At 46.8% G+C, this 26,778-nt stretch overlaps 4 protein-coding genes across 6 annotated transcripts; 3 read left to right on the top strand and 1 right to left on the bottom strand.

Annotated features, from left to right (window-relative positions):
* Window positions 1-2,743: 2,743 nt before the first annotated feature.
* LOC122620358 (protein hedgehog) lies at window positions 2,744-16,684 on the top strand. The gene is made up of 3 exons (XM_043797785.1): window positions 2,744-3,506; window positions 11,521-11,782; window positions 15,484-16,684. The coding sequence occupies exons 1-3, from the start codon at window positions 3,045-3,047 to the stop codon at window positions 16,155-16,157; spliced, it is 1,398 nt and encodes a 465-aa protein (XP_043653720.1). The 5' UTR covers window positions 2,744-3,044; the 3' UTR covers window positions 16,158-16,684.
* A 260-nt stretch (window positions 16,685-16,944) lies between these two features.
* Window positions 16,945-18,406, top strand: LOC122620967. 2 transcript variants are annotated; one of them, XM_043798667.1, is made up of 3 exons: window positions 16,945-16,990; window positions 17,084-17,808; window positions 17,886-18,406. In XM_043798667.1, the coding sequence occupies exons 2-3, from the start codon at window positions 17,124-17,126 to the stop codon at window positions 18,221-18,223; spliced, it is 1,023 nt and encodes a 340-aa protein (XP_043654602.1). In that variant the 5' UTR covers window positions 16,945-16,990; window positions 17,084-17,123; the 3' UTR covers window positions 18,224-18,406. The 2 variants fall into 2 exon arrangements, with proteins under 2 accessions (XP_043654602.1, XP_043654601.1); XM_043798666.1 differs by having other exon boundaries at window positions 16,953-17,808; window positions 17,886-18,405.
* Window positions 18,407-18,662: 256 nt separating this feature from the next.
* Window positions 18,663-21,119, top strand: LOC122620590 (zinc finger protein 480). The gene is made up of 3 exons (XM_043798127.1): window positions 18,663-19,814; window positions 19,880-20,013; window positions 20,074-21,119. Exons 1-3 carry the CDS (start codon window positions 18,731-18,733, stop codon window positions 20,776-20,778), a joined length of 1,923 nt encoding a protein of 640 aa, XP_043654062.1. The 5' UTR covers window positions 18,663-18,730; the 3' UTR covers window positions 20,779-21,119.
* LOC122620589 (arf-GAP with coiled-coil, ANK repeat and PH domain-containing protein 2) lies at window positions 20,852-26,717 on the bottom strand. 2 transcript variants are annotated; one of them, XM_043798125.1, is made up of 10 exons: window positions 26,295-26,717; window positions 24,685-24,801; window positions 24,514-24,607; window positions 24,287-24,451; window positions 24,070-24,213; window positions 23,436-23,731; window positions 23,124-23,240; window positions 22,902-23,060; window positions 21,686-22,840; window positions 20,852-21,630 (listed from the first exon to the last, which is right to left on the bottom strand). In XM_043798125.1, the coding sequence occupies exons 1-10, from the start codon at window positions 26,345-26,347 to the stop codon at window positions 21,444-21,446; spliced, it is 2,487 nt and encodes an 828-aa protein (XP_043654060.1). In that variant the 5' UTR covers window positions 26,348-26,717; the 3' UTR covers window positions 20,852-21,443. The 2 variants fall into 2 exon arrangements, with proteins under 2 accessions (XP_043654060.1, XP_043654059.1); XM_043798124.1 differs by having other exon boundaries at window positions 23,124-23,261.
* Between the last annotated feature and the right edge of the window lie 61 nt (window positions 26,718-26,778).

The raw sequence follows: 26,778 nt of genomic DNA on the forward strand, positions 1-26,778 counted from the left end.
TTATCTTAACTTGGTAGATGAGTAATTCCGTTGATGATATAGTTTCTCAACATGAAACTTCTCCAAAGTTCTTTAGAAGTGGTATATAATGTTCTTTGTATCTTAATAATAAGTGATCTTAATAATAAGTGGTGAAAGTACTATAAAAGACTAAGCATTTAATTTCTAGAATGTTTTTTTTATAAAAAACTGATATTAAAACAAATCGTTAAGTACTCATATAAAAAACCAAATTTTATGTACTGCCTGAAAGCAATATTTTTTGTATCTTTTTTACATTTTTCCCATGCAGCAACCTGTAGGTTGCCATCAAAATTCAATTTCAGCTTAGAACTGTCTTCCCATTGATATGCACATAAATCAATGCTGAACGAAATCTAATTACAGAAACTAATCTGCGGCTTTTTATCTCGAAGGGCCTGCAAAAGCATTTTTGTTAGTTTATTTATTTAGTGCTTTATTTTTTTTTTTTTAGCTTTTTAGCTCTTTTCTGTGTTTTTTTTGTGAGCAGTTTCGGGCAAGAGCTAAGAGCGCGATCTATATGATCGTGATTATGAGGCCCGCTGGCCGTCTCGCTTGCTCCACGGTCTGCGATGCCATTTATTCATGCTCATTAAGTGCTGGAGCGATTGTTGTCTGCCCATGGGATGGCCGGGGATGGCTCGCATCGGTCTTCGCATCTGTGGCTGGCTTGTTCGCGGTGTGTTGTGTGTTCATTCACAAATGAGCGCCTTAAGCAGCTCCGCCCCACAGATACAGATACATTTACAGATACAGATACAAATGCAGAGGCCCAAACTCACACGGACACACACAGCGGCGAACGTAATGAGTTCGCAGCGCATACAAAGAAGCCAGAAATTTATGTGGCAGCCACATAGACTCTCGCACACAGACAAACACACACACACACACGGACACATGTGTGTGGATGCCCCAGCATCCAAGCCTCGTATATCGAATACCCCCGCCACTTCAGCTTCTTCATCTTTAATTTGGTTCCGTGTATCTTGTTGATGGCGTTTTGCCTTCTCTTATATCTTTTGCCGCCACGACCAGCTATTGAATGTATTTCTTCTGTATTTCTCCTCATTCGATTCGTCGTTTTTATTTTTCTTTCGTTCGATTCATTTCGGTTTTTGTCGAAATTATGCTATGCCTTGCATTCCAGAGCGCTACCCAAAAGGAATAATGATATGCCCTCCCCCTTGGAAGCCGTTAAATGGGCAGGTGCACCTTGGCCCTTGGTTCTAGCCCGTTGGGAAGTGACAATTTCTTGGGCACACACTGACGGGCGTATTCCACGATTCGCGCTTGCCAAGTGACAGTGCAAATAGACCTGGTGCAACCGCAAAAAAATAAAATAAGAAAAGAAAATATCTGGAAAAGACCCAAAACAAAAGATTAGCGCTTGCCACAGATCCAGGTTCTGGATGTGCGAAAAGGCTATACTCGAATTGGAGATTTCCCAGTACGGGGGAATTTTGTATTAGCCAAAGTCAACAGAGATAGAACTGCAAATTTATTGATCTCCAGAGAGCGGCATCAAATCGCAACTTAGTTATTTGCTGTGCACAAATATAAGGTACCTAATTGCAAATTGTATTTGCCAAAAACGTTATCGGTTTTTTGCAATATATATAGACATATTTGCGATTATTGACATGGCGTTGAACGGAACCGCTGGCGGAGATTAATTTCCTTCGTGAAATTAAGCAGTAATTTGTAGGTCCTATGGCGATATCTAATCGGAACATGGTCACTTCCTGAGGGGGGCCATAATAGCAATGACTCACTGAGTGGCATACAGTAAGCTCGGAGCCTTTGGTGGTCACACACTACTCTTTAGTTGAAGCACCTTTTCCGCTCAGCGAAGATTGCCAAACGGAAGCAGCATTGAACTTGCAGCGCATGTACTCCACATACCATGCTATATACCATATAGTGTGCATATATATAAGGCTGCCCAGGAGTCACACAATACACAAAAAACCGGAACATTATTAATTTACAAGCAATAAAGCGAAACGAACAACAAAACGAAGAAAGGCAACGGAAAAAAGTGAACAATGAGTGCCGGAGATGGTCGGGATGGAGGAGTTGCTGGGCCAGAAGCGGCTAACAAGCCACAAGAGTCGAGTGAGGAGCAGTGCAAGTGTTAAGAGAAATTGCAGTTGCAGTTGCAGTTGCAGTTGCAGTCGAGGATGCTGCAGCTCTTCTGCACACAAACAACACACAGCAACACACGGACGCACACCAGCACATCGAATTGGCAACAGGCACACACTTTCATCCATGGCCATAATGGACCATGGACCACACCACTCCATACCACTCCATACCCTGCCATCCAACATCTGTTGCCAACATCGCTAGTACATAAGAGCCGAAGACCCAGCCAGCCACACTAACACTAGCAAGCCAGGCTTGTGTGAGTGTGCTGCATCAGCTGGTTGTCCCGCTCGCACATACACCGCGGCAAGGCAGCATAAAAATGAACACCAGAGTCGAGCGATCGTCGAGTGGCACACGCACACCATCAGCACTCGGAATGAACTCGACGGAGTGGTGTGTGTGTGTGCGCTGAAAGGCCTAGGGTTCTTGAAAGCACCCTCGTACTCGTACTCATACTCATACTCATACTCGCACTCGTATTCGTATTCGCCGCCGTACTCGTACTCGCACTCGAACACTCTGCGCGCACGATACTCCGCTCGGAAATGTCATTTGTCAATCACAGTGCGAGCGCAACGGTTGTCCGATCCGAGAGCTAACTGCCAGTTGAGCGGAGTTAACAGCGGAACAGTTAAGACCGTAAGGCCGTTAAGTCAGTTAAGTCAGTTAGGACTCGCCTCAATACCGACTCAAGTATTTTGATTTAGCCAGGTTAAATCCAAATAATACCATAAATCTACACAACAAACGTGTCGCCAAAAAAGCGTGTCAGTGTGCCAAAAGTGAAGTGCTAAATAACCAAAAATAAATAAAAAGAAAATACAAAATCCAATCAAGAGAAACAGCAAACAACGAGTCTTAGACAAATCATGGATAACACCAGCTCAGTGCCTTGGGCCAGTGCCGCCAGTGTCACCTGTCTCTCCCTGGACGCCAAATGCCACAGTTCCAGCGCCAAATCCACAGCGAGCTCCATTTCCGCAACGCCAGAATCGCAAACGATGCGCCACATTGCGCATACGCAGCGTTGCCTCAGCAGGCTCACCTCTCTCGTGGCCCTGCTGCTGATCGTCTTGCCGATGAACTTCAGCCCGGCCCACAGCTGCGGTCCTGGCCGAGGACTGGGCCGTCATAGGGCGCGCAACCTGTACCCGCTGGTGCTCAAGCAGACCATTCCCAATCTATCCGAGTACACGAACAGCGCCTCCGGGCCACTGGAGGGTGTGATCCGCCGGGACTCGCCCAAATTCAAGGACCTCGTGCCCAACTACAACAGGGACATCCTTTTCCGCGACGAGGAAGGCACCGGCGCGGATCGCTTGATGAGCAAGGTAAGCCAAAGCCCTATACCCTATACTATATAGTATAGTAGCCACAATTTTATAATACATCATAGAGAAATATTCGCTTATCGGAATCATTGTGACAAAGTGACTTTGGGAATCATGAGGGAAAACCAAAATATTGACTGAGTAATCTGTTCGTGATTAATCAAAAATTACTTACACAATGTTCAACACTAAACATTGTTACCAACGTTCATTAAGTGAAAACCCAAAGGCTTGAGCAAAATAGGTGACTAAGTCTATGAAAAATCATGTGCGATCGCCACACCAAATGGAACTTTTATTGCTTGAATAGTAAACCACTATTTGATATAGGTATTACTTAGTGATAGAAGTAAGCCTACTTTGATGTAGGAACCCAATGAAATGTGTGTTAAATTAGCTGCCATTTTATGGCAGATATTGTTCCGAATTCGTCTGCAATATCAGTTAGCTGAGTTCCGATTTGCGGCTAGGCTAATTCCGCGCTTATTGCGCACTGCACTCACATTTTGCCACCAGTGGCCGCAAATTCAATTGTCAAATTAGCGATCGCCTATCGCCGGCACAGTGCTCCATAGAGCCTATCTAGCGATCGCCCGATGGCACGAGATTGTGCCACTCAGTTCCCATTGATAAACGCTACGTGGCGTAAAAGTGCGCAATCATTCACTGTGGCGGGCATTGGCTATTTCACCAACTTTATGGTGGCGATGGGCCATAAACCAGGGCCCGAAATATCGCATTAGTTTTGAGCATTGGCCATTTATTTGATTAATTATGCATCTTATCGCCGCACTGCACTTGTGTGGCCAGTGCAAAAAAACAGGAAGCCCGATACTCGACGAATCCCAGATAGCGACTGAATTCCATCGAACTAAGCCATAACTCCGCAGAGCCGCCAAGCTGCAAAGCCGCCCGAAATCCAAACAAACTGGGCGCGTTCAACAACCTCGAGCCCAATCGATCCCCGGATCATCATTGCAAATACATAGTTTAAACAACATTGTGTACGCTCCACAAATGCGTTTCCCATTTCGCGCTGCCCAACAAACAGGGTATCGAATGCGGGGGATTACGAGCCCAGGTATTTATCAGGTTTTACTCGCCCTGACCACTGACCACACCGCCCACCCCGCCCACCTGTCCACGCCCCAAAAGTGGAGGCACGCGAGCATTTGCCGCTTATCGCCGGCGATTGTGTGATAAGCGGACTGCAGCCAAGTAGCCCGTTCGCCAATACACGGATACTATCTCCCAGATAGTGACTCGGTATTTGCCAACATGTGTAGCTACATGTTGGCACTGAAAGAAACTGGGTGCTCTTGGGATAGTACTACTTGCTAGCCAGTTTGTTATAAAAGTTAGTCATCTCTCACCTATTTATTATAATACAATTTGTCTTAAGATGTAGAAATTATTTTAGGTGCAGGCACTTGTAGGTTGCCAGTTGCGCTATATTGGTGGCAAAAAATGTGTGCTAAGACACCAGCTAAGGCGATGAATAGCAGTATCTTATCGCCACAAAAAGGGGCAGGGGCAGTGAAAGTGGAGTGGGTGGCGGTGGGATGACCACTCGGTTGGCGGGGGGGGGTGTGAGCGGTGGTTGGGTTTCAAAGTGCGAAACAGCTAAAACAAGTGCGACAGCATTTCCAATTAGCCAACATTGCATTGCGGCCCACCACAGTCATGCCCCCCTAAGAGGGTCGACTTTGAAGTTGCTGATATAGTCGTATATAATCGGCACGCTTCCCGTGGACGCAGCAGCTTATCTGCGCGTTACTTTAATGAAATTTTAAGTGGCGAGGTGTAAAAATAGCCTTGTTATTGATTAGCGCCATAAACGAGCTATTAGGCATTTATGGCGGACTTCCATTTTCCTTGGCCGATTTGGTTCTACTTGTATTGAACAACGGACCACTAATCAGAATTGTGGGAAGACAGATTACGCCTGCCACCCGACAAATAAAGTTGATTTAACACCATAGGATAGCGCACACAAGTGTTACAATGACTTTCAATTCGTTGATTTATTAGTCAGTGGTTGGTGTTTTCGCCGAATCGCTTTGGATCTATCAAATCTGATTTTACTGTACTGTGAAGTGCAAACGCATTATCGAAACAGTTGCTCGCCGGCTAGAGTTTCACGTGGAAACTTCAACCAAATTGCATTTGGCAACTGCCACGCGCCCATCGGGGGATTCTAAATGGTCGCAGCCATTTCAGATGTTACCTTGAATTTGATATGCAATCAATGGGTATCGCAGCCTTTCCAGAAACTGGCGAACAATTAACAGTTGCTCGCACGGCAGCACAATCGCAGTGACACCGAAGGCCAAGGTCCTTCGGGCGATTGACTACAGGGCCAAGGACACTCGGCGCACATAAAAATCCTGTTGTTCACGGCACAAATATTTACAACGGCAACTGTTCCGCTACCGAAGTCGTATACCGAGTATTTCCAGTGACATTGAGATTTTTTCTCAAATTATACAAGGAGCATGGAGTACCAGCAGAGCGCGACTAAAACGCATTTTATGTGGATTTGGATCTGGCTATCAGACCGAGTGACTTTGCTGGCCGCTGTGCGTGAATTTCAGCTGCTAAACAATTCGTTGTGGCCATTTAAAACGCTCGCAAGGCGGACTGCTAACTGCGTGGCCCTGACTGTGTCTGGGTGTGAGTTGCACTACACCCGCAGTTGTTGCATAAACAAATTGCGAAATTTCAGCAGTCGCTGTACAATGCAGCTCCTAACCGAAACGAACAAATGCATCGTAAAGTGCCGGAGCTTATGACAAGTCATTGGCTCAGGTAATTACGGGCGAATGTGTCTAGGGCAACACTTTTCAGCCTTTTCAGCGCTGAACCGATGTATCTGCATCTGTATCTGTATCTGTGGTATCTGAAGCTGAATCTTGAATGCCACGGGATTAGACGAGCAGCAGAGCAGCAGAGCAGCAGAAACCGCAGCGGACAGATGGATATGGATGTGGACAAAAGAATGCGTCAAAAGCCGCAGCATAAGTTCTAAAATTTCATAAATTGTAGCAACAATGGGGCTGAGGGCAAAGCCAATGGGTAATCCGATATGATTATTGACATGCATGCAGCAGTGCCTCAGTCCTCAGTCCTCAAAGTCCAAACCCCAGCTCCTCGCTCCCTGATCTTCCAGACATGCACATCAACATCTCCACCACCAACATCAGCATTCACCATCAAATCAAATCAACTCCACTCAAATCAAATCGAAGTAAGCCCTCAGCCGAGCCATTCTAATAGAGCATTATGACTCAAAATTGATCCTATTATGACAAAATGATAAAAGACCTAAGACAAAAAAAAAGACAGCAATCGCTGGGTGGGATGATGTCAGAGCTTCAGTTTCATTTTCCCTTTGCCAAAAAAAACCAACTAAAAACCAAAAAAAAGGAACTCAAATCAAATCACGTCAAATGCTGCGATAAGCAAACATCAGCCAATTTCGTGGGAACATTCCTGCGGCCAAACAAAGTAATCAAACTTATCAAACAAACATCAGTCAGCCAAAGTGGACAAATCGTCGTCTCTCCGCGAAGAGTCCCCATATATCATCATACTATATAGCCATGTATATACAAGTAGACGATGTGGATTCGCACTGTTTGTTTGTTTGTTTTGCTTTTGTGCGAGATGCTTTTATATTATTATTATTAATCAATTTGATACTTTTACGAGGGCACTCAGGCGCGAATGTTCAAGGATTTGTTGCCCCAAAATGCCATCGATATTTGCCTTTTGGATCTCCTGGCTTTTTGCTTTATTTGCATAAAACTTTTATGAACTTGCGCCGCGAGAGGGAAGAAGATCGCGATCAGAGATCGCGTCGCGGCTATCACATTACTGCTGGGCGAGTGACTCACATTTCACATGGCTCCTCTGCTGCTCCGCTTCCATTCCTGCAAGTCATTTTGGAGCGGGGCATCCGGAGATCGGGAATCGGGAATCGGGAATCGGGAATCGGGGATCGGGGATCTTGGAAAGGCACCCCTTACTATACCTCGCTGCCCCATCAGTGCCAATGTGCGGCTCATAACTCATCATCAAAGTTAATCACACATCAGGGATTATGGCGCTTATCATTTAAGACCCGGCCCGAACTCGGCTCTTACCTGACTCTTGGCCTCTCCAACCCAACTGCCAACATCCAACTGCCAACTTCCAACTCGAAGCTCCAAGCTCGAAGCTCGAGCTCCAAATGACTTTTTGCTGATCGCCGGGGGGACATTAAATGTGGCAGGCAGGTGGGGCAACGGGCAATAGGCCACAACTGAGATTTAATTTACGATTTCTGCAAATTAATAGCATTTAATTAATAACAATAAAATGACGCCTTCCCCTTATGGACATTTATTTGACGCGTGATTTACGAGCATTTGTAATGCGTTTTTGGGTTTTTTTTTTTGGTTTTGTGGTAAGCGGTTGTAAGTAAATGGAAATAGTAAATGGAAATTTGTAATTTGCATTTTTTAAGTGGGAAATTCAATTACTTAGGAAACTGGGCTTATCTACCACCCATTGACTTGAACTTCTGGCAGAGTGGTAAAAATTCAATTAGCAGCGATACCGAACCCTTAATCCCCCATTAATCCAATAAAGGTTTCAACTTTTTAATGCCCTGCCATTTATAAGGGGAAACAAAATGCGAAAACAAACAGACAGGACAGGAGCAGACTTCGGACCCCAGATGATCTCTCCAGATTCCGTAAACACAGTGCCATTCGTTTCCAATTAATTAAAACTTCAGACTTTTGCTGGCCTTATTTCTTCTCCCATTTCCCGATTTCCGATATTTGATTTGATTTTTGCGCTGTAATAATTGCGCTGCCAGCGCATCGTAAACAAATCAAAGACCGCCGCTAATTCTAATGAAGAGATGACGAGCTGTGAATAGATTGGCAACACAAATAAACAGAATGCGATGGAGCTGCGGATTGGCATTGCACTTGAATCCATCAGGGGATCCATAACACCATAACAGTTTGCCAATTAAGTGAGGAAAACTGTGCGCTCGAGTGGGCCACACAGGGCGCTAAAAGGCCCGCTGACTGATGGCAAGGGATTCTGGGATTCTAAGATACTGGGACTCAAGATTCGAGACACGAGACAAGACTCCAGAATCCGAGAAACCCTAAGTTGCCACCTAAGTGGCGGCCCTCAAGTGGCCCACCTCAGACCCCGTTGACACACATATCGCATATAGAATACACACACATGTGTGTGTGCATATAGGTGGGTGACGTGATTTCTTCAGAGTTTCAACTTGTCTTTTTTCGACTATATCCTGTGTCGCTTCCTCAGTTGTAAGTTTTCGCTTCCTCTGCGATCTCAATCAGTGCCGGGAATCAAAGGATATGCCATATCTGCTTACACCATAGAGCACGTGCATCTCAATATATTCACATATATGCTGTATATATGGAAAAAAAAAAAACAAAAAAGGGGTGACTCCCCTGGCAGCCGTAACTTAATGCGCACTTGAATTATGTCGTTAAATTGTGTCGTTTCCTAATCGTCGGTTTCCCTGGGGTACCCAAGTAATCCGAGACCCTCGCAAAAAAGCCCACATATGGGAGATGGTATATGGTATGCTATGGTATGGTATGGTGTGGCATGGTGGACATGGGCTTTGGGATGGGCAAAACAAACAAAGCCCCCGAACTTGTCTCCGGCTGAGAGCGGGCTATTAACTCGACCTGACTTGGCCAACTCGGACCACTCGCGTCTTGACTTGGACTTGGACGCGGGCTAATGATGATGAGTGCCTAATAATCTTCGTGCCATAATAATTTCGCCCGACCATTAAGAGCGTCAAATTGGCAGCCAGCCAGCCAGACAATTTAAATCAATAAAACTGCAGTCGCGCGTCCATTAAAAACGCATCAGAGGCGAATAAAATGGGCGAGATATATAATAAAAAACATAAAAAACACAGAAACCGAAATAGCCAAAATCAAATGCAGTTACTCCTCCACCCTCCCGCATGTAAACAAAGAAACACACAATGGGGCGTGGTCGGATTTTCGGGGATCTCAGATTTTCCCCTTTTTTTCGGGGTAATGGCTGAAGAAAAGGCAAAATTCACACCTTGTTGAATGTCTAATTAATGCAGCTTTCCTAGGGGGAGATGGCATGGGTATGGGTATGGGTATGGGTATGGATATAGGTATCAGTATGGGTATAGGGATTGGGATTGGGATTTTCCGATACACCGAGTTGCCGGGGCACGGGCTTATTTACACTTGACGCTGTTGTCTAACGGCCACTTACAAGGCACACACATTATTTAGCCATCTTTTTGGGCCGCCGACGCCGTGTATCCGTAAATGTTTACCTTACGCACCCGTCGGCAAACGAACTTGGACGGCGGAGTGCCGAGTTGCTGGGAGTTCGTCGTCGTCGTCGTCGTATGTGGAATATGGGATCTGCGGAGAGATCCCAGTTTCGAGATCCCCGAACCCAGATCCGAGATCTCAGAGATCTGAGACGGCCGTTGTTTGTACATTGCGCGTCCAGCGCGCATCGATTCGAATTCGAGCTCAATGCATTAGCATGTTGGGTAAACATCGTTGGCAGTGCTTAAGACAAAAGCGTTTGTCTTTCCCCCAACCATGGCTCCATGACTCCATGACTCCATGGCTCCATGGCTGCATGGATATATGGATATATCCAGCGATCCTCTGTTTGTCGTTACGCTTTTGTGCTCATTAGCACGACTTGGCTCTCGCCTCTTAAGTCTAAACTCTCGACTGGTTAAGCCTTTTAATAAAGCAAAGTTGCAGCGCGTTGGGCAAATATCATTGAACTCTTCTCGGAATGCGGCCTGCCACTGCCACTACCGCTGCCACCTCAATCCCACAATCCTCAATTTGCCACAGGGCCACAAACTGTGTGACAAATTTGGCCGCCCTGTTTTGGCCAAATAATAGCAAACAGTTACCGCTACAGATCCACACCTCATCAAAACATCAGCCCGTGAAGGCAAAAACTGATCGCTGTGGTTTGCCATCAAGTACAAAAAAAGAAGAAAAAGAGAAGAAAAGGATCTCCGTGTCGCAAATTGATTTTACGGCTCGCATTCTGTTTGCCCACAAAGGCAACATCCTGTCACCCGGACTCTGTCCGTTGATAATTGATTTTGTGGCTGGCTCAATCTTGAAGACACTCTGTTGCCGGTCTGCGTTGAGTCTCATGTTTTTTCCTTTTCGAATTTTTGAATTTTTGGGATCTCAAATATTTGCATAGACTTGTTCGAATCCTTTTGCTGCTTGGCTGGCATTTCATATCCACTAAAAAGAAATCAAATGAAAACGAGCCGACAAACGGATGAGCACCCACCACATTGGCAAACAAAGCGTAAGCATTTTCATATTATCGACAGGAAAAACAAAGAGTGAAAAGGGAGAAAATAAAAGGTCTATCTGCGAGCGTGGGTTAGGGTCACCATCGACATCATCGAGGGTCAGTGTTTGAACTGCGCGTAAGCATGGGCAAATAAGCCTTTGGCCAAAAGGGAACTGGGCAAACAAGATCGCCTGTTTGTTGAGGTTGCAGCAACAGGTTCAAAGGATGCGGCCAAAAAGGGCAGACTCACAGAGCCCAAAAGGTACGAATGCACTCGGAAAAATCCTGCCTTCTTTAGCTGGTTATTTTTTGTGCCAAATAGGTATTGGTATATTCTTGTTATCTACAAAGCTAACGTTGTTAATTGAAAATTCGATTGACAATATTCCCTCACCACTTTTGTCTAAAAAATGTAATCATTTCACTGTCAAAATGCCCAACAATTTTCCTGAGTGCACTAAGTGGGCAAAATGAACGCGCTGTGCCCTTTGGGCCACCGAAATGAACGCCCGCATGCCACGCCCCCCCGACAGCACTGTAGCCATCCCGCTCCCTCGTGCGTGCTGCGTGTGACTCAAACATGGCGTCTGGCTATTAACAATACCTAATCGATCTCTCCGTTCTCTGCCCCTTTCAGCGCTGCAGGGAGAAACTGAATCTGCTCGCCTACTCGGTGATGAACGAATGGCCCGGCATCCGGCTGCTGGTCACCGAGAGCTGGGACGAGGACTACCACCACGGCCAGGAGTCGCTCCACTACGAGGGCCGAGCGGTGACCATCGCCACCTCCGATCGCGACCAGTCCAAGTACGGCATGCTCGCCCGCCTGGCCGTCGAGGCCGGATTCGATTGGGTCTCCTACGTCAGCAGGCGCCACATCTACTGCTCCGTCAAGTCAGGTAATTGTCCACATCGCTTACTTAATCGCTGTTTTTATATGCATTATATGCTCATTTTTCATAGTAAATAGTTTTTTTTTAAGTTAGGTAACAGTTGAGTCGTTAATATCAAATGCATACATCATGAATATTAACAAACTGTGACTCATAGTGTTATGATATTAAGTTAATAAGTTCATAAATATACTTCCGGCTTGATAGAGACAAATATTCACCACTTTACTTAGACTGCTTGAAGTTAGTGCAATCCGTAGGATGCAGAAAGCCGTGTCCGAGGTGCTGGGTAATGGGTGCTGGGTGATGGGTGGGCCTGGTCAGTTAGCCAGAAGTGACACTAACAAGCGTAATTTCGCATGTTTCGTACTGGCGATCGCTAAGCTGACAGGCGTTGGCAAATTTCAGCCGCTCGCAGCTCGCAGCTCACAGCTCACAGCTCGCCCTGCACATCGCATCCGTCGAATTGGCCACGGCTGCAGTGCCAGTTGAAAAGACTCGACTCTCGAGATCCGAAAGAGGAAGAAAACGGCAACAAAGTACGAAAACCGGACTGGCCAAGTGGATGGTCTGGGGTACGAGGACTGGGGACTGAGGACTGGGGACTGAGGACTGGGGACTGAGGACTGCGGACTGAACCCGAAAAGTCGGCTCCAGAGGCGGCAACCACCACTACTAACCGCATGGCTGTTGTTTTGACATGTTTAGGTTTGCGCCTGTCAAATTAAACGAATTGATGATACGACACCCAAAGCGTTTCTCAGGCAGCACAAACTGGCCAAGATTGTTGGGAGAAGCAGGCAAAACGGGCAACAGGCAAACTGGCAACTGGCAACTGGCAAACTGGCAAAGAGGCAAAGATGAATTAAATGCCGGGCTAAAACCTGAGCGCGGGCCTAATTGAAAAAAAGCAGACAAAAAAACAAAAATACACCGAACGGCCAGCAAGTTAGCATCATCAGTTAAGACAAGCCTGGCCGTCAAAGTGTGTATCCGTGAGCTGCCATTATGGCCAGCAACCAGTTTTCCCCGAAACATAACGAAACTGCCCCAAAGACCGAGAAGAAAATGCTTTCGGCCCGTTCAGCCAACCAAAACGGGCCAAGACAATTAAGTTTTCTTGCCAAGATTTGCTCTCTCTCTTCGCTTCCTTTTTGTATATTTCATTTTCTTCATTTTTGTTGTTTTCTTTTGGTTTTTTGCATTTCTTTAGCGGCTCTGGAGGGATTTTCCCTTTCAAGTTTCCCACACATACGCGTACAGACAGATAGACACTTTGGGTGCGACCGGCTGTCAGTTGTTCATTTAATTTCCATCTACAATTACAAGATGCCACGCCTCTTTCCCACACACGCAGTCGAGTCACAATATTGTGACTTTTGGTGGCGGCCCATAAAGATTGCGGCAGGACAAAAGGGCGAGTGAAAAGGAAACGGAGCCGAGTGTCCTTGCTCATTGATTCTAATTGCTTATGAAAGGAGCCGCCAGGCTTTGAACCAACATCCTGCTGTCATCCTCCCCCATCCCACTCCAGCGCTCTCTCTCTCTCCTTGGGCAATATCAAAAGGTCGGCCGACGGACGAACAACAAGTGGCAAGCAGGTCATCATCCAATGCCCATCCTGCAACATGTGTGTGCGTGTGGTCCAGCGGGTCCTGAAAGCCATGTGTTTGCTGGTTGCTAGTGCTGCTGCTAGCTATCAATAAATTACGGGGCGATTGATTGCTGATAGCCGGCTGCACATAAACCACGGGCTTATGACAGTTTTGGCACAGCATTCGCTGCGCCTCGAGTTCGCTGCCTAAGTCTTTCGTTTGTGGGGCCTAAACGGCAGCAGCAGCAGCAACAACAGCAACAGCAAAAGCAACGACAACAACAACAACAGCATCGGCACGACGACGAAGAGTAATGGCTGTAAACCTTTTTGTCGACACTAATTTTTTTTTTTCGTTTTTTTTGTTTCGCTCTTACCAATGTTGCTGCTGTCTTTTGTTGTTGCTGTTGTTGCTGGTGTGTCGCGCGCGCGCATTAAAGGCCCCAAGCGCGTGTTGTTGTTGCATGTTCATGTTAATGCTGTCCAAACGATCAGTCACCAAGCCAACAACAACAACAGCAACAATAACAACAACAGCAACAAGAAGAACAACAACAAGAGCAGCAGCACCAGCTCGGCTGTCCTCTGTTTTGTAATAATTTATCAGTTTAGTCTTCACAACAAAGATAAAATAACGATAATTTTAACCACTTTAATGGTTTATTAATTTATGACCCTTCAAGTTCCTCACTTTCCACTCACCGCCAACAACGAAGACGGCCTGAGATTTTTCTTGTCCCTCGTTTTTATTTTTGGTCTCCGTTTCTGTTTCGGTTCCAGTGCCTGCTTTTGGTAGAAGGTAGATTTCACACCAATTTTTCTTGTTACTACCGCGCTTCCTCTCCATCTCCCCTGAATCTTTTGTCCATTTCGTCTGTTCTTTTCGGTTCCCGATTCCGATTCCTACTCCGATCCCCCAGCCACATTCCCCTTTGCCATCGCCCCATCGATTATGGGTTTTATAGACCGCCAGCCATATGTATTTAATCCGATTTTTATTGTTTCTACACTTTTGTGTGTCCGCCTGTCTCTGTTTACCGAAATGCATCAATGGGAATTTCGGGCTGGCCACTGGGAAGGTGCATTTTCTTTGGAATTCCAGCGGCAGCGGCAGCCGCAACAAGGCCACTTTATGGCCGCTCATTATAATAAAGCGCACGGTTAGTGGTCGCATTTGGTCTGGAATTTTTAATTTGAATTTTACAAGCAGCATCGGCGCTTCGAGTGTGAAGGCCCCCAGAGAAAGTTCTACAAAGTGCATCCCGTGCATTTTCCAGATGCATCTGGGTGGGCCCCCTCTCCCTGCAATCCGATACCCATTAATGATGATTAATGTGGCCTGCAGTTCGATTATTGTTTAGGTGGGTTGCAGCATGTTCGGTAATTGCCAACAGGTTGCCAAAAAGGTTGGGAAAACAAACCACAAGCTGCTACCTGGCCCATCCCCTTTTTATTTCATATTATTTCTTTGCATTTTTTTTTCCTTGGGATTTCTAAGCGGCTTTGGCTCGAGTTCGGCTTCGGATGTGGCTGATGCTGATCCCACGGCTAATCTTGTAGGGAAAACAAGATCACAATTTTTGTGCAAGCCGAAACAAAAACACGCCGACCGCTTGTTATTGATATGCCTGGCAGATCGCAGATTGCTGATCTCCGATCTCGGATCTCGGATCTCGGTGCTCTGTTCCACGAGATCGCATTATGTTCCTGGCTTGTTGGCGAGCCGCAAAAGGCAGTCCTTTCAGTCCTTTCGGGCCCATTGTTTCACATTGGGCTGCAACGGGCCAGCCCCGGATCTGTGAAAACCTTTTTGACTTGTTGGGCTTGGCAATTGGATGCTTAACGCCAAATTAGATTAGCAAACTAATGCCATTACCTGGGCGGCCCTCGGTAACCAAACAAGCAATCTGCAGATCAGCAATAGTGTTTTTGATTTTAGATTGTGTAAAGTACATGAACACCCTTGCTAAGAGATTAGAAAACTTTAAATTAATCATGAAAATACCCTGGTGTTCAGTATTTATTAGATGCATTTAAGCTATATTACAATAGTATCCAATAATTTATTTGAAATTCGATTTTCTAACCGAACTCTTTTCTTTCCTACTTGCAGATTCGTCTATCAGTTCCCACGTGCACGGCTGCTTCACGCCGGAAAGCACAGCGCTGCTGGAAAGTGGAGTCCGCAAGCCGCTCGGCGAGCTCTCCATCGGAGACCGTGTCCTGAGCATGACCACCAACGGACAGGCCGTCTACAGCGAAGTGATCCTCTTCATGGACCGCAACCTCGAGCAGATGCAGAACTTTGTGCAGCTGCACACGGACGGTGGAGCTGTGCTCACCGTGACTCCGGCTCACTTGATTAGCGTTTGGCAGCCGGAGAGCCAGAAGCTCACCTTTGTGTTTGCGGATCGCATCGAGGAGAAGAACCAGGTGCTTGTCCGGGACGCGGAGACGGGCGAGCTGAGGCCCCAGCGAGTCGTCAAAGTGGGCAGTGTGCGCAGTAAAGGCGTGGTGGCGCCATTGACTCGGGAGGGCACCATTGTGGTCAACTCGGTGGCCGCCAGTTGCTATGCGGTGATCAACAGCCAGTCACTGGCCCACTGGGGACTGGCTCCCATGCGCCTCCTGTCCACGCTGGAGGCGTGGCTGCCCGCCAAGGAGCAGTTGCACAGTTCGCCAAAGGTGGTTGCCTCAGCGGAACAGCAGAATGGCATCCATTGGTATGCCAATGCGCTTTACAAGGTGAAGGACTACGTACTGCCGCAGAGCTGGCGCCACGATTGAGGAGCAATGCTGGCGGAGCGATCCTGATCCCAACGATCCTGTATTGTATTATATCCTGTAGTTATGTATATGCCTAATGATTGATGTATTTCAATGTTGAATATCGTTAATAATCGATCGATACTATTTATTTACCACAAAAAATCAAAATCCCACACACACAAAACACCCCACCCAAGCGATAAAGCAAAGAGCAAATGAGTATGAAATCAAAACGATGCGAAACGAAGCGAAACAAAACGAAAACACTGTTAAATGTCCTTGACTTATTGTTTTTGCAAACATTTTAGCTGTAAGTAGGCAATCCTCGGCGCAGATCCTAAATCAACGTGAGAAAATCAATCGGCAAACTCCCGGAGAACACAGACGACTGTTACTGTATATTATCATGGAATTGAATTGCATAATTTATTGAGGTGCGGCGGCGAGTTCATGCCCTTTGATATAATATATATCGTACTTTGTATATAGAAGAAGCATTATAGTGACTGAATATTTTATTGTAATTGTGTATATAATACTTAATAGTTAACTGCGTATTTATACTTAATATTTAATGAAATATAATGAAATTGTTTGATATATGAATGTGTGTTTTTAATCTACTTGAAGTTTCCCAAATGTGACTTGCACTCGATGCTACTGTTGTAACTTTTCAAATATTTGAAGTTCTCCCGCCAGTTGTCTAGCATAAACACGGTCACACTAAGGGCAGAGTTGCCAGCCTCGAACTACTAAGCTGCAAAACGCAGCTGAGCGGATGGCCACACCAAGACTATCGATAAGATATCGGCTAAGCCTGTTGATGGTTGCTACGTCCCTAATTTGTATTTGTTTGTATTCAAATGGTTTTATGTTTCATGTTCTAAATTGGCTTCTTGGAAAGATTACCAAAGTATTAATCATTCCGAATAATACCCAATCAGGTGTCTGGCTGCCACTCTCCGAAGTTCCTGCGCATACAACATGAATGTTTGTCGCCTGTGCTTGGCAAAGGACGCCAACTTTCCTGTTTTCGGCACAAATGGAACGACTGCTCTGCGGGTAATGGTCTGTACATCGCTGGAGATCGAGCCCGGAGACGGGCTGCCACAGCACATATGCACCGTGTGTCGCCTCCGACTGGAGGAAATGCACTGCTTCCGACGACGCTGCCTCGCAGCCGATCGGCGGTTGAGGCGCCACAAGGCGTTGCAACGCCAGGGCGTCAAAAGCAAGCTAACCGAATTGGAGGAGGAACGGAGCTCTCTGCGCGATGTGGAAGGATGCACGCCCACTGCCTGCTCCGAGAACAATGCCCAGTGGCGCGTGCAGGCTGCCCAGCTCATTCGCAGCGAGATCGACGCCTATAAGAAGGAGCTGCTCAGCACTTGCAAGCAAGCGGTGCGGGCGGATATCGAGCTGGAGCTGCGGGCGGAACTCGAGGAGGTCGTCATAGCCGAGGCGAAGCAGCAGTTGCGTCTCAGTGTCCTGGACGACGTGTTCGACGAACTGGAACGCTACTTTGTGCGCAAGCGCAACGAGGCGTCCTACGAGATAAAGTTGAGCTCAAGCAGTCAGCTGCCTGCTGACCAGACTGGTGGTTTCTACGAAGCAGAGTTAGGCGAAGAGCTAATGGAGCAGAACGATGATAGCGTGGTGGAATTACTGGGTAAGACCAACCGTTCTTTCACAACACCAACCTATATAATCAAACCTAAATTATCAATTTGTACACTTATTAAATAGACGATGAACCAGAGGCCAGCAGACAGCCAGCTGCAACGCCACTAGTTGCCGTGCCCATGGTTGAGATCAACATGAACGATCCCCAGCTAAGTCATCTGCGCGACGACTTTAACAAGGACTCCTTTCTGGATGCCTACAAATCTCCTTTAAAGGATGTTCAAACCCAATCGCCCTGCCGCAAAAAAATCCGCTTTGTGAGCCCTAAAAAAATGACCGAGACCCTCTGTCGTAAGCACAGCTCCTTCAAGAAAGCAAGTCCCAAGTCTTACGCAGATTTTAATAGTTGTGTGCGCTGTCGTCTCAGAGGAGCGGATAAGCTAAAAAGCACCGTCACGTAGCCAGTAAAAGTCCGCCAACGAATTTACATGCAATATGTATTGAAAGTGTTCTATGTATTACTACAGTAGTTTAATCCTCTTTATTATAAGAATACTACTTTTTTTTGTGCACTAAGCTAAGCCATTACCATTTTTAATTGTCATCGTCTTCTTGAAATCGTCAAATATGCATTTCATATGCCATCCAATCCAATACTACGGTTTTTAATGCATAGGATTTTAATAAATATCACTCGTTATGAAAAACGTTAAAGCCTATTTTAGCATGTATATCTATAAATAACTTTAAACTAAAAGAAATAAAACAGGAATAGTCTTATGGATCGTTATGGAACCAAAACAAAAGCGTTTTAAATTGTATTTCAAATTTTGTTTTTTTATGAACAGTGTGTTTTTGCTTTTGCTTCGAAAGTAGGTATTTTTTGCCGCCCAGTCTGCGGTCACACTGCTTGCGATGCAGAGACGCCACCGAGTAAATACGTTGATTTACCAAAAATAGACGACTCTATGGACGCGCTGCCGTCGTATCCCGATTTGGCGACCCTGTGCCGCCTGTGCCTCAAGGAGCACCAGGATGCGTACGCCATCTTCGACGAGGACGACGCCCAGCTCTCGATTCCCGTGCGCCTGATGGCCTGCGTCGCACTGGACGCCAAGGCGACGGATACTCTGCCGAAGAGGATCTGCCAGGAGTGCCGCTACCAGCTGGAGAAGTCATTCCTCTTCCGGCAGCGCTGCCAGTGGGCGGAGAAGAAGCTTCGCAAGCATGTCCGGCTTCTGGGGCTCGGAAAGCGAAGCCGCGTCTTCTCCAAGGATCCGGACGACTATGACGAGGACGAGCTGGAGTTCGAGGATTCGATAGCCTTCATCGAGGCGCAGGACAAAGTGCGCAAGTTGGAGGACGAAAAGTGGCGAGACGAGTTCAAGGAAGAACAGACAGCGGAAATGCAAAAGCGGTTGGTCAAATCTCGTCTAGAAATTCGAGCGAAGCTGACCACCGAGCTGCGAAAGGAACTGGCGGAGGATGTGCGCAGTGAGGTGCGCAAGGAGCTGGCCGAGGAGGTGCGCACCCAGGTTAAAGATGACCTGCGAAACGAGGTTAGCGAGGACATACGAAAGGAGCAGCTGGCCATGTTGTTAGGCGAATTGGAGGTGTATCTCACCGAGAAGAAGGCCGGTCGCTGGGAGTCCTTGGATGGGTCCGAGCCGGAGTTTAAGACGCAAGCCAATGAAGATGACCCCACCTCTAGGCCAAAACTTAAATCTCTTCCGAAGCGACGCCCCAGCTTGGTCGTCGCCAATCAAAAGGTGATACAGCCCTCGAAGGATGCAAAAGAAGAAGAATTTATATTGGGGTGCAATTCCGAACCCGTAAATACTAGCGATGTAAACATCGATGGCCTCGAATTGGAGGAGGAAGTGCCTGCGGATAGTGGTGAAGATTTCAGGGAGATCAACATGGTTGGATCAGGGGATGTAGTGCACACAGATAATGGAGAGATCTACATCATAAACTCCGCTAGCTCGGAGGATCAAAACCAGGACTCTACTCCCGAGTTTGACCAGGACAACGGAATAACCTCCTATAACAGTAAGTGGGTATATTTAAAAAAAAAAGAACAAATAAATTCTTACTTCATTAAACTCTTTGCATAGTCAAGGAAGATGGCGAAATTCAGTTCAGTGGCGAAAAGCCAGAGGAAATAGAAGACGTGGTGGTGTTTAACCTGGGCGAGGAGATATCTCAGGAGCAACAGGTCTTTAGCTTCCACGAAAATGTCATTATAGTGGTAACTAAGCATATGATTTAAAATTAAACTCAAATGTAACTTCAATCCTGCTATTTATAGGAAAAGGAACAGAGCGATAGAGATGAGCAGACGCCCCTCAAGCGAAAAAGGTCGAGTGAGTTGGTGTTCAAGCAGGAGTCCAGTTGCCCACAACCGAAAACCGGGCGCATAACGGACACGGTGAAGTCGTTCCAGTGCCATTTGTGCCCGGTGGCCTTTCCTACGCAGAAACTACTGACGCGCCACCACAATACCCATATTAAGGGCTTGAAAAGTGGAAAGGGCGGCACGCTAAAGTGTCCCAGCTGCGCACTGCAGCTCTCGTGCGCCAGCTCCCTCAAACGCCACATGATTATCCACACGGGCCTGAAACCGTTCAAGTGCAACGAGTGCGAACTGTCCTTCTCCCAGCGCGAGGTGCTTAAGCGTCACATGGACACCCACACGGGCGTAAAGCGCCATCAGTGCCCACAGTGCTCAAGTTGCTTCGCCCAGAAGTCCAACCTGCAGCAGCACATTGGCCGCGTGCACATGGGCAACTCTCGGACGCACAAGTGCCATCTGTGTCATAGTAGCTTTTACCATGTGTCGGGCCTAAGCCGCCATTTGGTCACCCACGCTGGTGTCATGTTCTCCTGCAAGCAGTGCGGGCGACAGTTCAATGATCGCAGTGCTGTCCAGAGGCATGTGACCACAATGCACAAGGTGAAGAACAAGCTCACAGACTACATTTCCGAGACGAACGAGTTTAAAGCTGTGTCTTAGAATAGCCCCTGGACATGTTTAACCATTACACCACCGGAGGTTGGACCATAATGTTACACCTGAATAGATCAACTTTGATCTGAATATTTTACAACTTTATTCGCGAACTTAGAGTGCTCACAACAGTTGGCACCAAATATCATCAACATGATAGTGTTAAAACATTTAGAAACATGCAGCGTTAAACAGTTTAGCAAACAAATACAAATCGGAACATTTGGATCAGCTCTGTAACAGGATACCATATAGCTAGACGTACATTTTACAATATCGTTTAATAAATACCACATAAGACGATGTACAATTTGATAGGCAAATATACGTATTTTTAATAAACTCAACTGCTCTACGAATACTTTAATCTTAAACTAATCGCCAAAAAAACGGGACTCAAAATGCGCCTAAGAGAAAACGAATGGTCTTGCCTGCCATTCGCATGCAAAATGCAATGAATAATATTTTCTTGTATAATCGGAAGCGCTTTTCAAATGAGATTACCAAGGGAAACAAGCCCGCAACGACATCCATAGAGGTCGAAACCGTTTAACATTCCTGGTTAATGCGTTATAAAGCCAATAACAATCCAATATCACGCTATCCTACTAATCGGAACAATTCCCATAATATCCAGTAAGTTCCTAGCTCTGGCGGCTCTTGTGCCACTGCTAGTCGGAGTTTGTAAGCGAGCTGCGCTGCGATTCGAGTGTATTTGAGTCATGCCGCTGGCGCAGAACTCGCGTCTGGCTGGCTGGTAACTTGGAGAAGTCCTTCATCACGTTCTTGTACGTCTCATCTTCCCCATTGTATTCGTCGTTGGGTCCAATCTCGTCATTCAGTTGTGTCAATCGGAGTCTAAAACAAGAATGGTTATGTATCTCCCGGACTGAAGCTCGGTTATCCTACTCACAGTGTTACAATGTCGGCGTTTTCCTGGTCCACCGCAATGTCCAGAGCCTTCTTTCCGTCACTGGAGGAGAGGTCGTATGCAGCCTTATGCTTCAACAGCAAATAAACCTGGGCGATGTGGCCTTTGGCCGTGGATATGTGCAGGGCGCTGTAGCCCATTTCGTCCACAGCATCGATGGCGGCTCCGTTAAGTAGCAAAAACTCGCAGGCCATCACGGAGCCGGAGATCACGGCCTGGTGCAGGAACGATCGTTGCCGGTCCTGGGGATTTTTCCACATCTTGTCGGCCCCCAGTGCAAAGGCCATGCACATCACTGGCAGATTGTGTACCACCGAAGCCATGTACAGCAATTGGTTGGCGTCTAGCTGCGAGAAGGGCAGTTCCAAAGGCGACTCCACATCCGACTCGCCATCGGTGCTCTCTTGATCGCTGCCTAGAATGCCGGGAGTCTCTAATCTGTCAAGAGCCAGGTCATCGCCGATCACAAGCAAATCATCGCGTGAAATGCTTAGTGACATCGAGGGAATGTTGATGGATTCATCATCATCGTCATCTTCCAACTCGTCGCCGGTCTTGGCTGTGTTATAGATGCTCGGATCATCGCTCAGCGTTTTTGGGATCGGGCGCTGCTTCTGCCTTCGTCGAAGTTTCTTCACCGCCCACTTTCGAGTGCCGCCCAGCGACAGAGTGGCCCGCTTCGCGATTCCACTGCCTCCACTCTCTCCGTCCTCTACCACGCCACCACTGTCTATGCTCAGGACTTCGGCTGTCTCGCTGGCCAGCAGCTCCTGCGGTTTGGGCATACCGCAAACGAACCGCCGCTCCACGTACTTTGCCTTGATCCAAGCCTCGCGCACTCCGATCTCGCACTGCTCCGTGGGCTTTTTCAGCGCACAATCATCGCCAATGCGAGCCTCATAGATGCGGTTAACCACCTCGTTGCCGAGCTCCATCATTACCTTCACGTTCTCCGACTCCCAGGCATCCAGCGTCAGGGAACGCACCTTGCTGTAGTGCACGCCCAGGCTCCTATGCACACCGGAGCACTCGATGCACAGTGTGATGCCCAGGTTAATGGAGGCCCAGCGTGGTTCGGGGCTCCTGCAGTCACAGCAGTATGCGTTTCCCGGTATTTTCAGAAACTCTTCCCAGTGGCTGCAAAGTGGAAACATTTTCGTTATGATTAAACTGCATAATACGAGTGATTCAAACATACATTCTACGCTTTGCGGGCAGAGAGTTGTTGGGTGTGTTTGTCGATTGTGGTCGCGAGTGATGCGTGGAGTCATGCTGTATGGCTGCACCTATGCTGTGCTGTAGCGCGGAAATCCACAGGGAAAGCATGTCGGCGGAGTCAGCCTGCAGGATGTGAGATCTGCAAATAAGAAGAAAGCAATTATTATCGTTATCAATGACAAGTAAAGCATGAAATACTCACTTGGTCGGCGAGATGACCTCGAAGCAGAAACGGCGGTCGCCCTCGTTCACCGGGCGCACGCTGCAGATGCGCAGATCCTCCTCCATGACCGAAAACGAGTCCTCGTTGCTGCGTTTTCTGCAATGCGAATCCAAATCACTTCAGCGTACGGCCACAACACATCACATTACACACCACAACAAAAACATCACAAAAATCAAAAGTTGCAAACGAAAAGAAGACGATTGATTAACTAAGCAAGCAGATGGGATGGCATACGTATGTATCTGAATGGACTAAATGAATAGCAGTAGTAAGGGAGCGTGCACCCACCTATAAACAAGCTGGTTGTCGCTGAGGTAGAACCATCGTCGGCACCAGGTCTTGAAGCCCTTGGACTTCTTCTTGAATAGATAGCCCTCGATCTTGTTGGATGTGCTGTTGGTATTCGAGTCGCAGTAGCGATTCACGCTCATATGGCGATTTTGCATGGCCTTCTCTAGCTGCTGATAGTCCCCGCGCAGAGCGTTCAAATCCTCGCTGATATTCTTGAAGAACTCGTCAAAGTCGTTGCACAGGTCGAAGCCCTGGTGGTAATAGGTCACGCACGCCTGATAGTAATCCAACAGCTGCCGAAATAAAAAAGAGCAGAGGAGACCACCATGAAAACGTGCCAAATGCAAAGAATAGCAGCTATTGTTCTCCACCCTTCTCCGATAGCGGCACACCAGCTCCACGCACTCCCGATAAACAACTGAGCGAATTGGCCAGCGCACCGACTGACTCAACATGCTGATCATTGCTTTTAGATATGAGACCCATACATGCTTACATTGATATCACAACAGTGACGTCATAGCAATAACAAATCACCGCATGTTATGTACTTAGTGCATGTGGGGCACTTCATTCATGGCAATCGAAAGCCGATAAGCAATATTATGATTGGCCCCTTGCCTTTTCTTACCGTGGATAGTATTGAGGGGACCTTGCGAGCCTGCGCCAGCGTTATATAGTTGACATAATCCAGAGCGGTGTGTTGGAAGCACGATTTGGAGGCAGAGAGGATATTGGCAGCCTCCTGCATCTCCTGCGGTCGGTTTTTGCTGGCCTGCAATGCAGACAGAAATCAAGGATAAAGCTACAGGAATCATCATATCTCTATTACTGCAAGTCAAGCGTACCTGAGCGTTTTTAATCAGCGCATTGTCGTAGCCTTCGGAGACCTTGAGAAAATGTCCCTTGTAGTCCTTCACCTGGTTTATGTCGTCCTTCACGAACACACTGAGATTTTTAAGCACCGTGCGACTAGCCTGATCTAACAGGATGGTGTGGAACTTGTTCATCTCCTGAAAAAACAAACAGGACACAGGGTTTATATAGCCTATTAGGACGGCACTGAAGCGCTAACCTGGAAGCAGTGAATCAGCTTGCCCAGCGCATTGTGCGCGTTCTTGTTGTCGAGAAAGTGCTGCTGTAGATCCCACAAGGACATGGCGAAGGCGCTAAAAAGACGAAAATATGGAGAATCGATGCCAATGAATATGAATGAGGTAGGATAATGGCGCAGTGAGTTGTTTACCTCTGGTTCTTGACATACTCCTTGCCCGAGTCCACGGCCACATTGCACAGCTTGATGATTTTCTCCAAACGCTGCTCCAAGTGCTCGATGTCGCTCTCCTCCTTGGACACAAATTGTCTGGGGGGGAGGACGAAAGCGAAAAACAAATCGAAAACGTTAGCACAATATCGTCGAGATGTAAACAAAAGATGGGCATCGGCTTGAGTAAGCTGGTGATTAAAATTGCCTTTGACTGGCTGAGCAGGGTAAATATAATCTGCTCGCTTAATCAAAGAAGTTATCGCTGGGGCTCTTACACTCTCACTCCGCCTCTGTTTATGTTGACACTTTTAATTTATGTGGACTTATTAAAGCGCTGTTTGCTCTTCCAATTGAAGACGAGTCGCCACGAAATAGGGAATACCCCCCTCCCCGGGGACAAGTTTTTGTATCACTCTGTTGCGTCTTCCTCGGGCTTTTCTCGCCTTTTCCCCTGTGTCATCATCCATCGATTAGTCGGGCACTGCTTTTGTTTTAACTTTGTATTTATTTTCTTGGACGTACTCTTTCCGAGGCTACATGCTAATTTCAAATGTTAGTCTCTCTATTGCAGCAGTGTTTTCATTCTGAGCGTTGTTTCGAAAAGTCTGTTCTAAGATAATATTTCTATAACTTGCTGTTTTTATGCTGAACAAATTGATTTTGAAAACTGTATCTTTAAATATGTGTTCGTCATTCAAGAGATTAGGCGAATGCGCAATAGTTTAATGTTTCTGATAAAAATTATATAGTTTAATTCTACAGAAAACTGGAAACTAGTTTAATCTCTAATACATACTATGTACATATGTATAAAATTTCTATACTTTTGGGGAATATGTAACTGAAACGTTGTATATATCTACAACGAAAATATCTGCCTAGTTCTGGAGCATTCAAACTGCCTTACTTTACAGATCTTAAGCCGTATTTCTGATATTTCCTATTTCCTATTTCCCTATTTGTTATTTGCAAGGCAGAAATGTTTGCAATATGATTCACATGGTTTATTGTAGTGTACTTTGGATTCGAACAGCCAAGGTCAAGTTCGTACTTCTACACTTGATAAAAAAAGTGCAGAAGAACCCAAGATAGTCTTCATTTCCTGTTTTCCTACAAGTGAAGCTGCAGCAGCAGGTGCTAAAAAGTGGGGAAGTTGGGATGGGGCTGTTGGGCAAACAAGTTATCGCCGCTTTTGTGCACCGTTTTACGAGGGAAAGCTTTTGTCTTTGGACACGATTAGTGGAGAAGCGGCAATTTGGGTGAAATCTTATCAATCAGCGGCGAGCATGGAAGCGTTTGCCGACGGAGACGAGAGCATCGGCAATTTAATTGCGGAAATTAAGGGGCAGGCACATTCCACAGTGCTGACGGGACAAAGTTTGTTCGATGGATGATTAAGCCGCGTTTTCAGGTGCCCCTGCTGGGGGTGTACGCGGTGTAGGAGGTGGGTTCTGGGTGGTGGTGGTGCGGTTGTATCTGGTTTTGGATAGTAACCAGTCACGCTACATGAAGCAATTCAAATCTCAGTCGAAAAGCGACTTGCAATGGGAATTCAGAGGGAGGGGGGCGGGGCTGCAGCTTATATCCACCTGAATCTGGGAGAATCCTTCAGGCACTCCTCGAACTCGATGGTGGCGCGCATTTTGGCCACCACGCACGCAGCACCTGCACTGCACTGTTGGCTATTTCGCTCCGCTAATTGAGGCCCGTAGATCTTTGTTGGCCTGTTGCTGCTGCGCCGCTGCTGCTCTGCTTTGCTTTCCTGGCTGAAGTGGGGATTTCGATACGCGATTTTCGAGGGCGGCTCTGTGAGAACCTAATTGCGGGCAGCCGGAGCTATGGGGATGAATCGCATCCCTGGCAATCGACGGCCACACACGTTGAGCACTGGCCCTAATTAGCGAAACTCGCCAATTTACGCGATTCGGGGCCAAATTAACCAAATTTACACAGCGCGCAGAGACAACAAATTAAAACGTCTCACTTTCTACTCGAGCAGATCGGTGTGCCCGCACTCGATGCGAAAACAAATCTAGCTGCTACGAATGGTCACACACTTTGGCGGGCTTTTTT

Source organism: Drosophila teissieri, chromosome 3R, assembly GCF_016746235.2.
Source record: "Drosophila teissieri strain GT53w chromosome 3R, Prin_Dtei_1.1, whole genome shotgun sequence".
Classification (NCBI taxonomy): domain Eukaryota; kingdom Metazoa; phylum Arthropoda; class Insecta; order Diptera; family Drosophilidae; genus Drosophila; species Drosophila teissieri.

Bases quoted from the DNA above. Each gene is read 5' to 3' on its own strand.
- LOC122620358 (XM_043797785.1), top strand. From the start codon at position 3,045: ATGGATAACACCAGCTCAGTGCCTTGGGCCAGTGCCGCCAGTGTCACC. The intron at 3,507-11,520 runs GTAAGCCAAAGC...TGCCCCTTTCAG, and splicing joins CGGATCGCTTGATGAGCAAG to CGCTGCAGGGAGAAACTGAA. The intron at 11,783-15,483 runs GTAATTGTCCAC...TCCTACTTGCAG, and splicing joins CTACTGCTCCGTCAAGTCAG to ATTCGTCTATCAGTTCCCAC.
- LOC122620967 (XM_043798667.1), top strand. From the start codon at position 17,124: ATGAATGTTTGTCGCCTGTGCTTGGCAAAGGACGCCAACTTTCCTGTT. The intron at 17,809-17,885 runs GTAAGACCAACC...CTTATTAAATAG, and splicing joins TAGCGTGGTGGAATTACTGG to ACGATGAACCAGAGGCCAGC.
- LOC122620590 (XM_043798127.1), top strand. From the start codon at position 18,731: ATGGACGCGCTGCCGTCGTATCCCGATTTGGCGACCCTGTGCCGCCTG. The intron at 19,815-19,879 runs GTAAGTGGGTAT...CTCTTTGCATAG, and splicing joins CGGAATAACCTCCTATAACA to TCAAGGAAGATGGCGAAATT. The intron at 20,014-20,073 runs GTAACTAAGCAT...TGCTATTTATAG, and splicing joins ACGAAAATGTCATTATAGTG to GAAAAGGAACAGAGCGATAG.
- LOC122620589 (XM_043798124.1), bottom strand. From the start codon at position 26,347: ATGCGCGCCACCATCGAGTTCGAGGAGTGCCTGAAGGATTCTCCCAGA. The intron at 24,214-24,286 runs GTACGCTTGACT...TCTGCATTGCAG, and splicing joins CGCTGATTAAAAACGCTCAG to GCCAGCAAAAACCGACCGCA. The intron at 22,841-22,901 runs GTATGTTTGAAT...TCCACTTTGCAG, and splicing joins CTGCCCGCAAAGCGTAGAAT to CCACTGGGAAGAGTTTCTGA.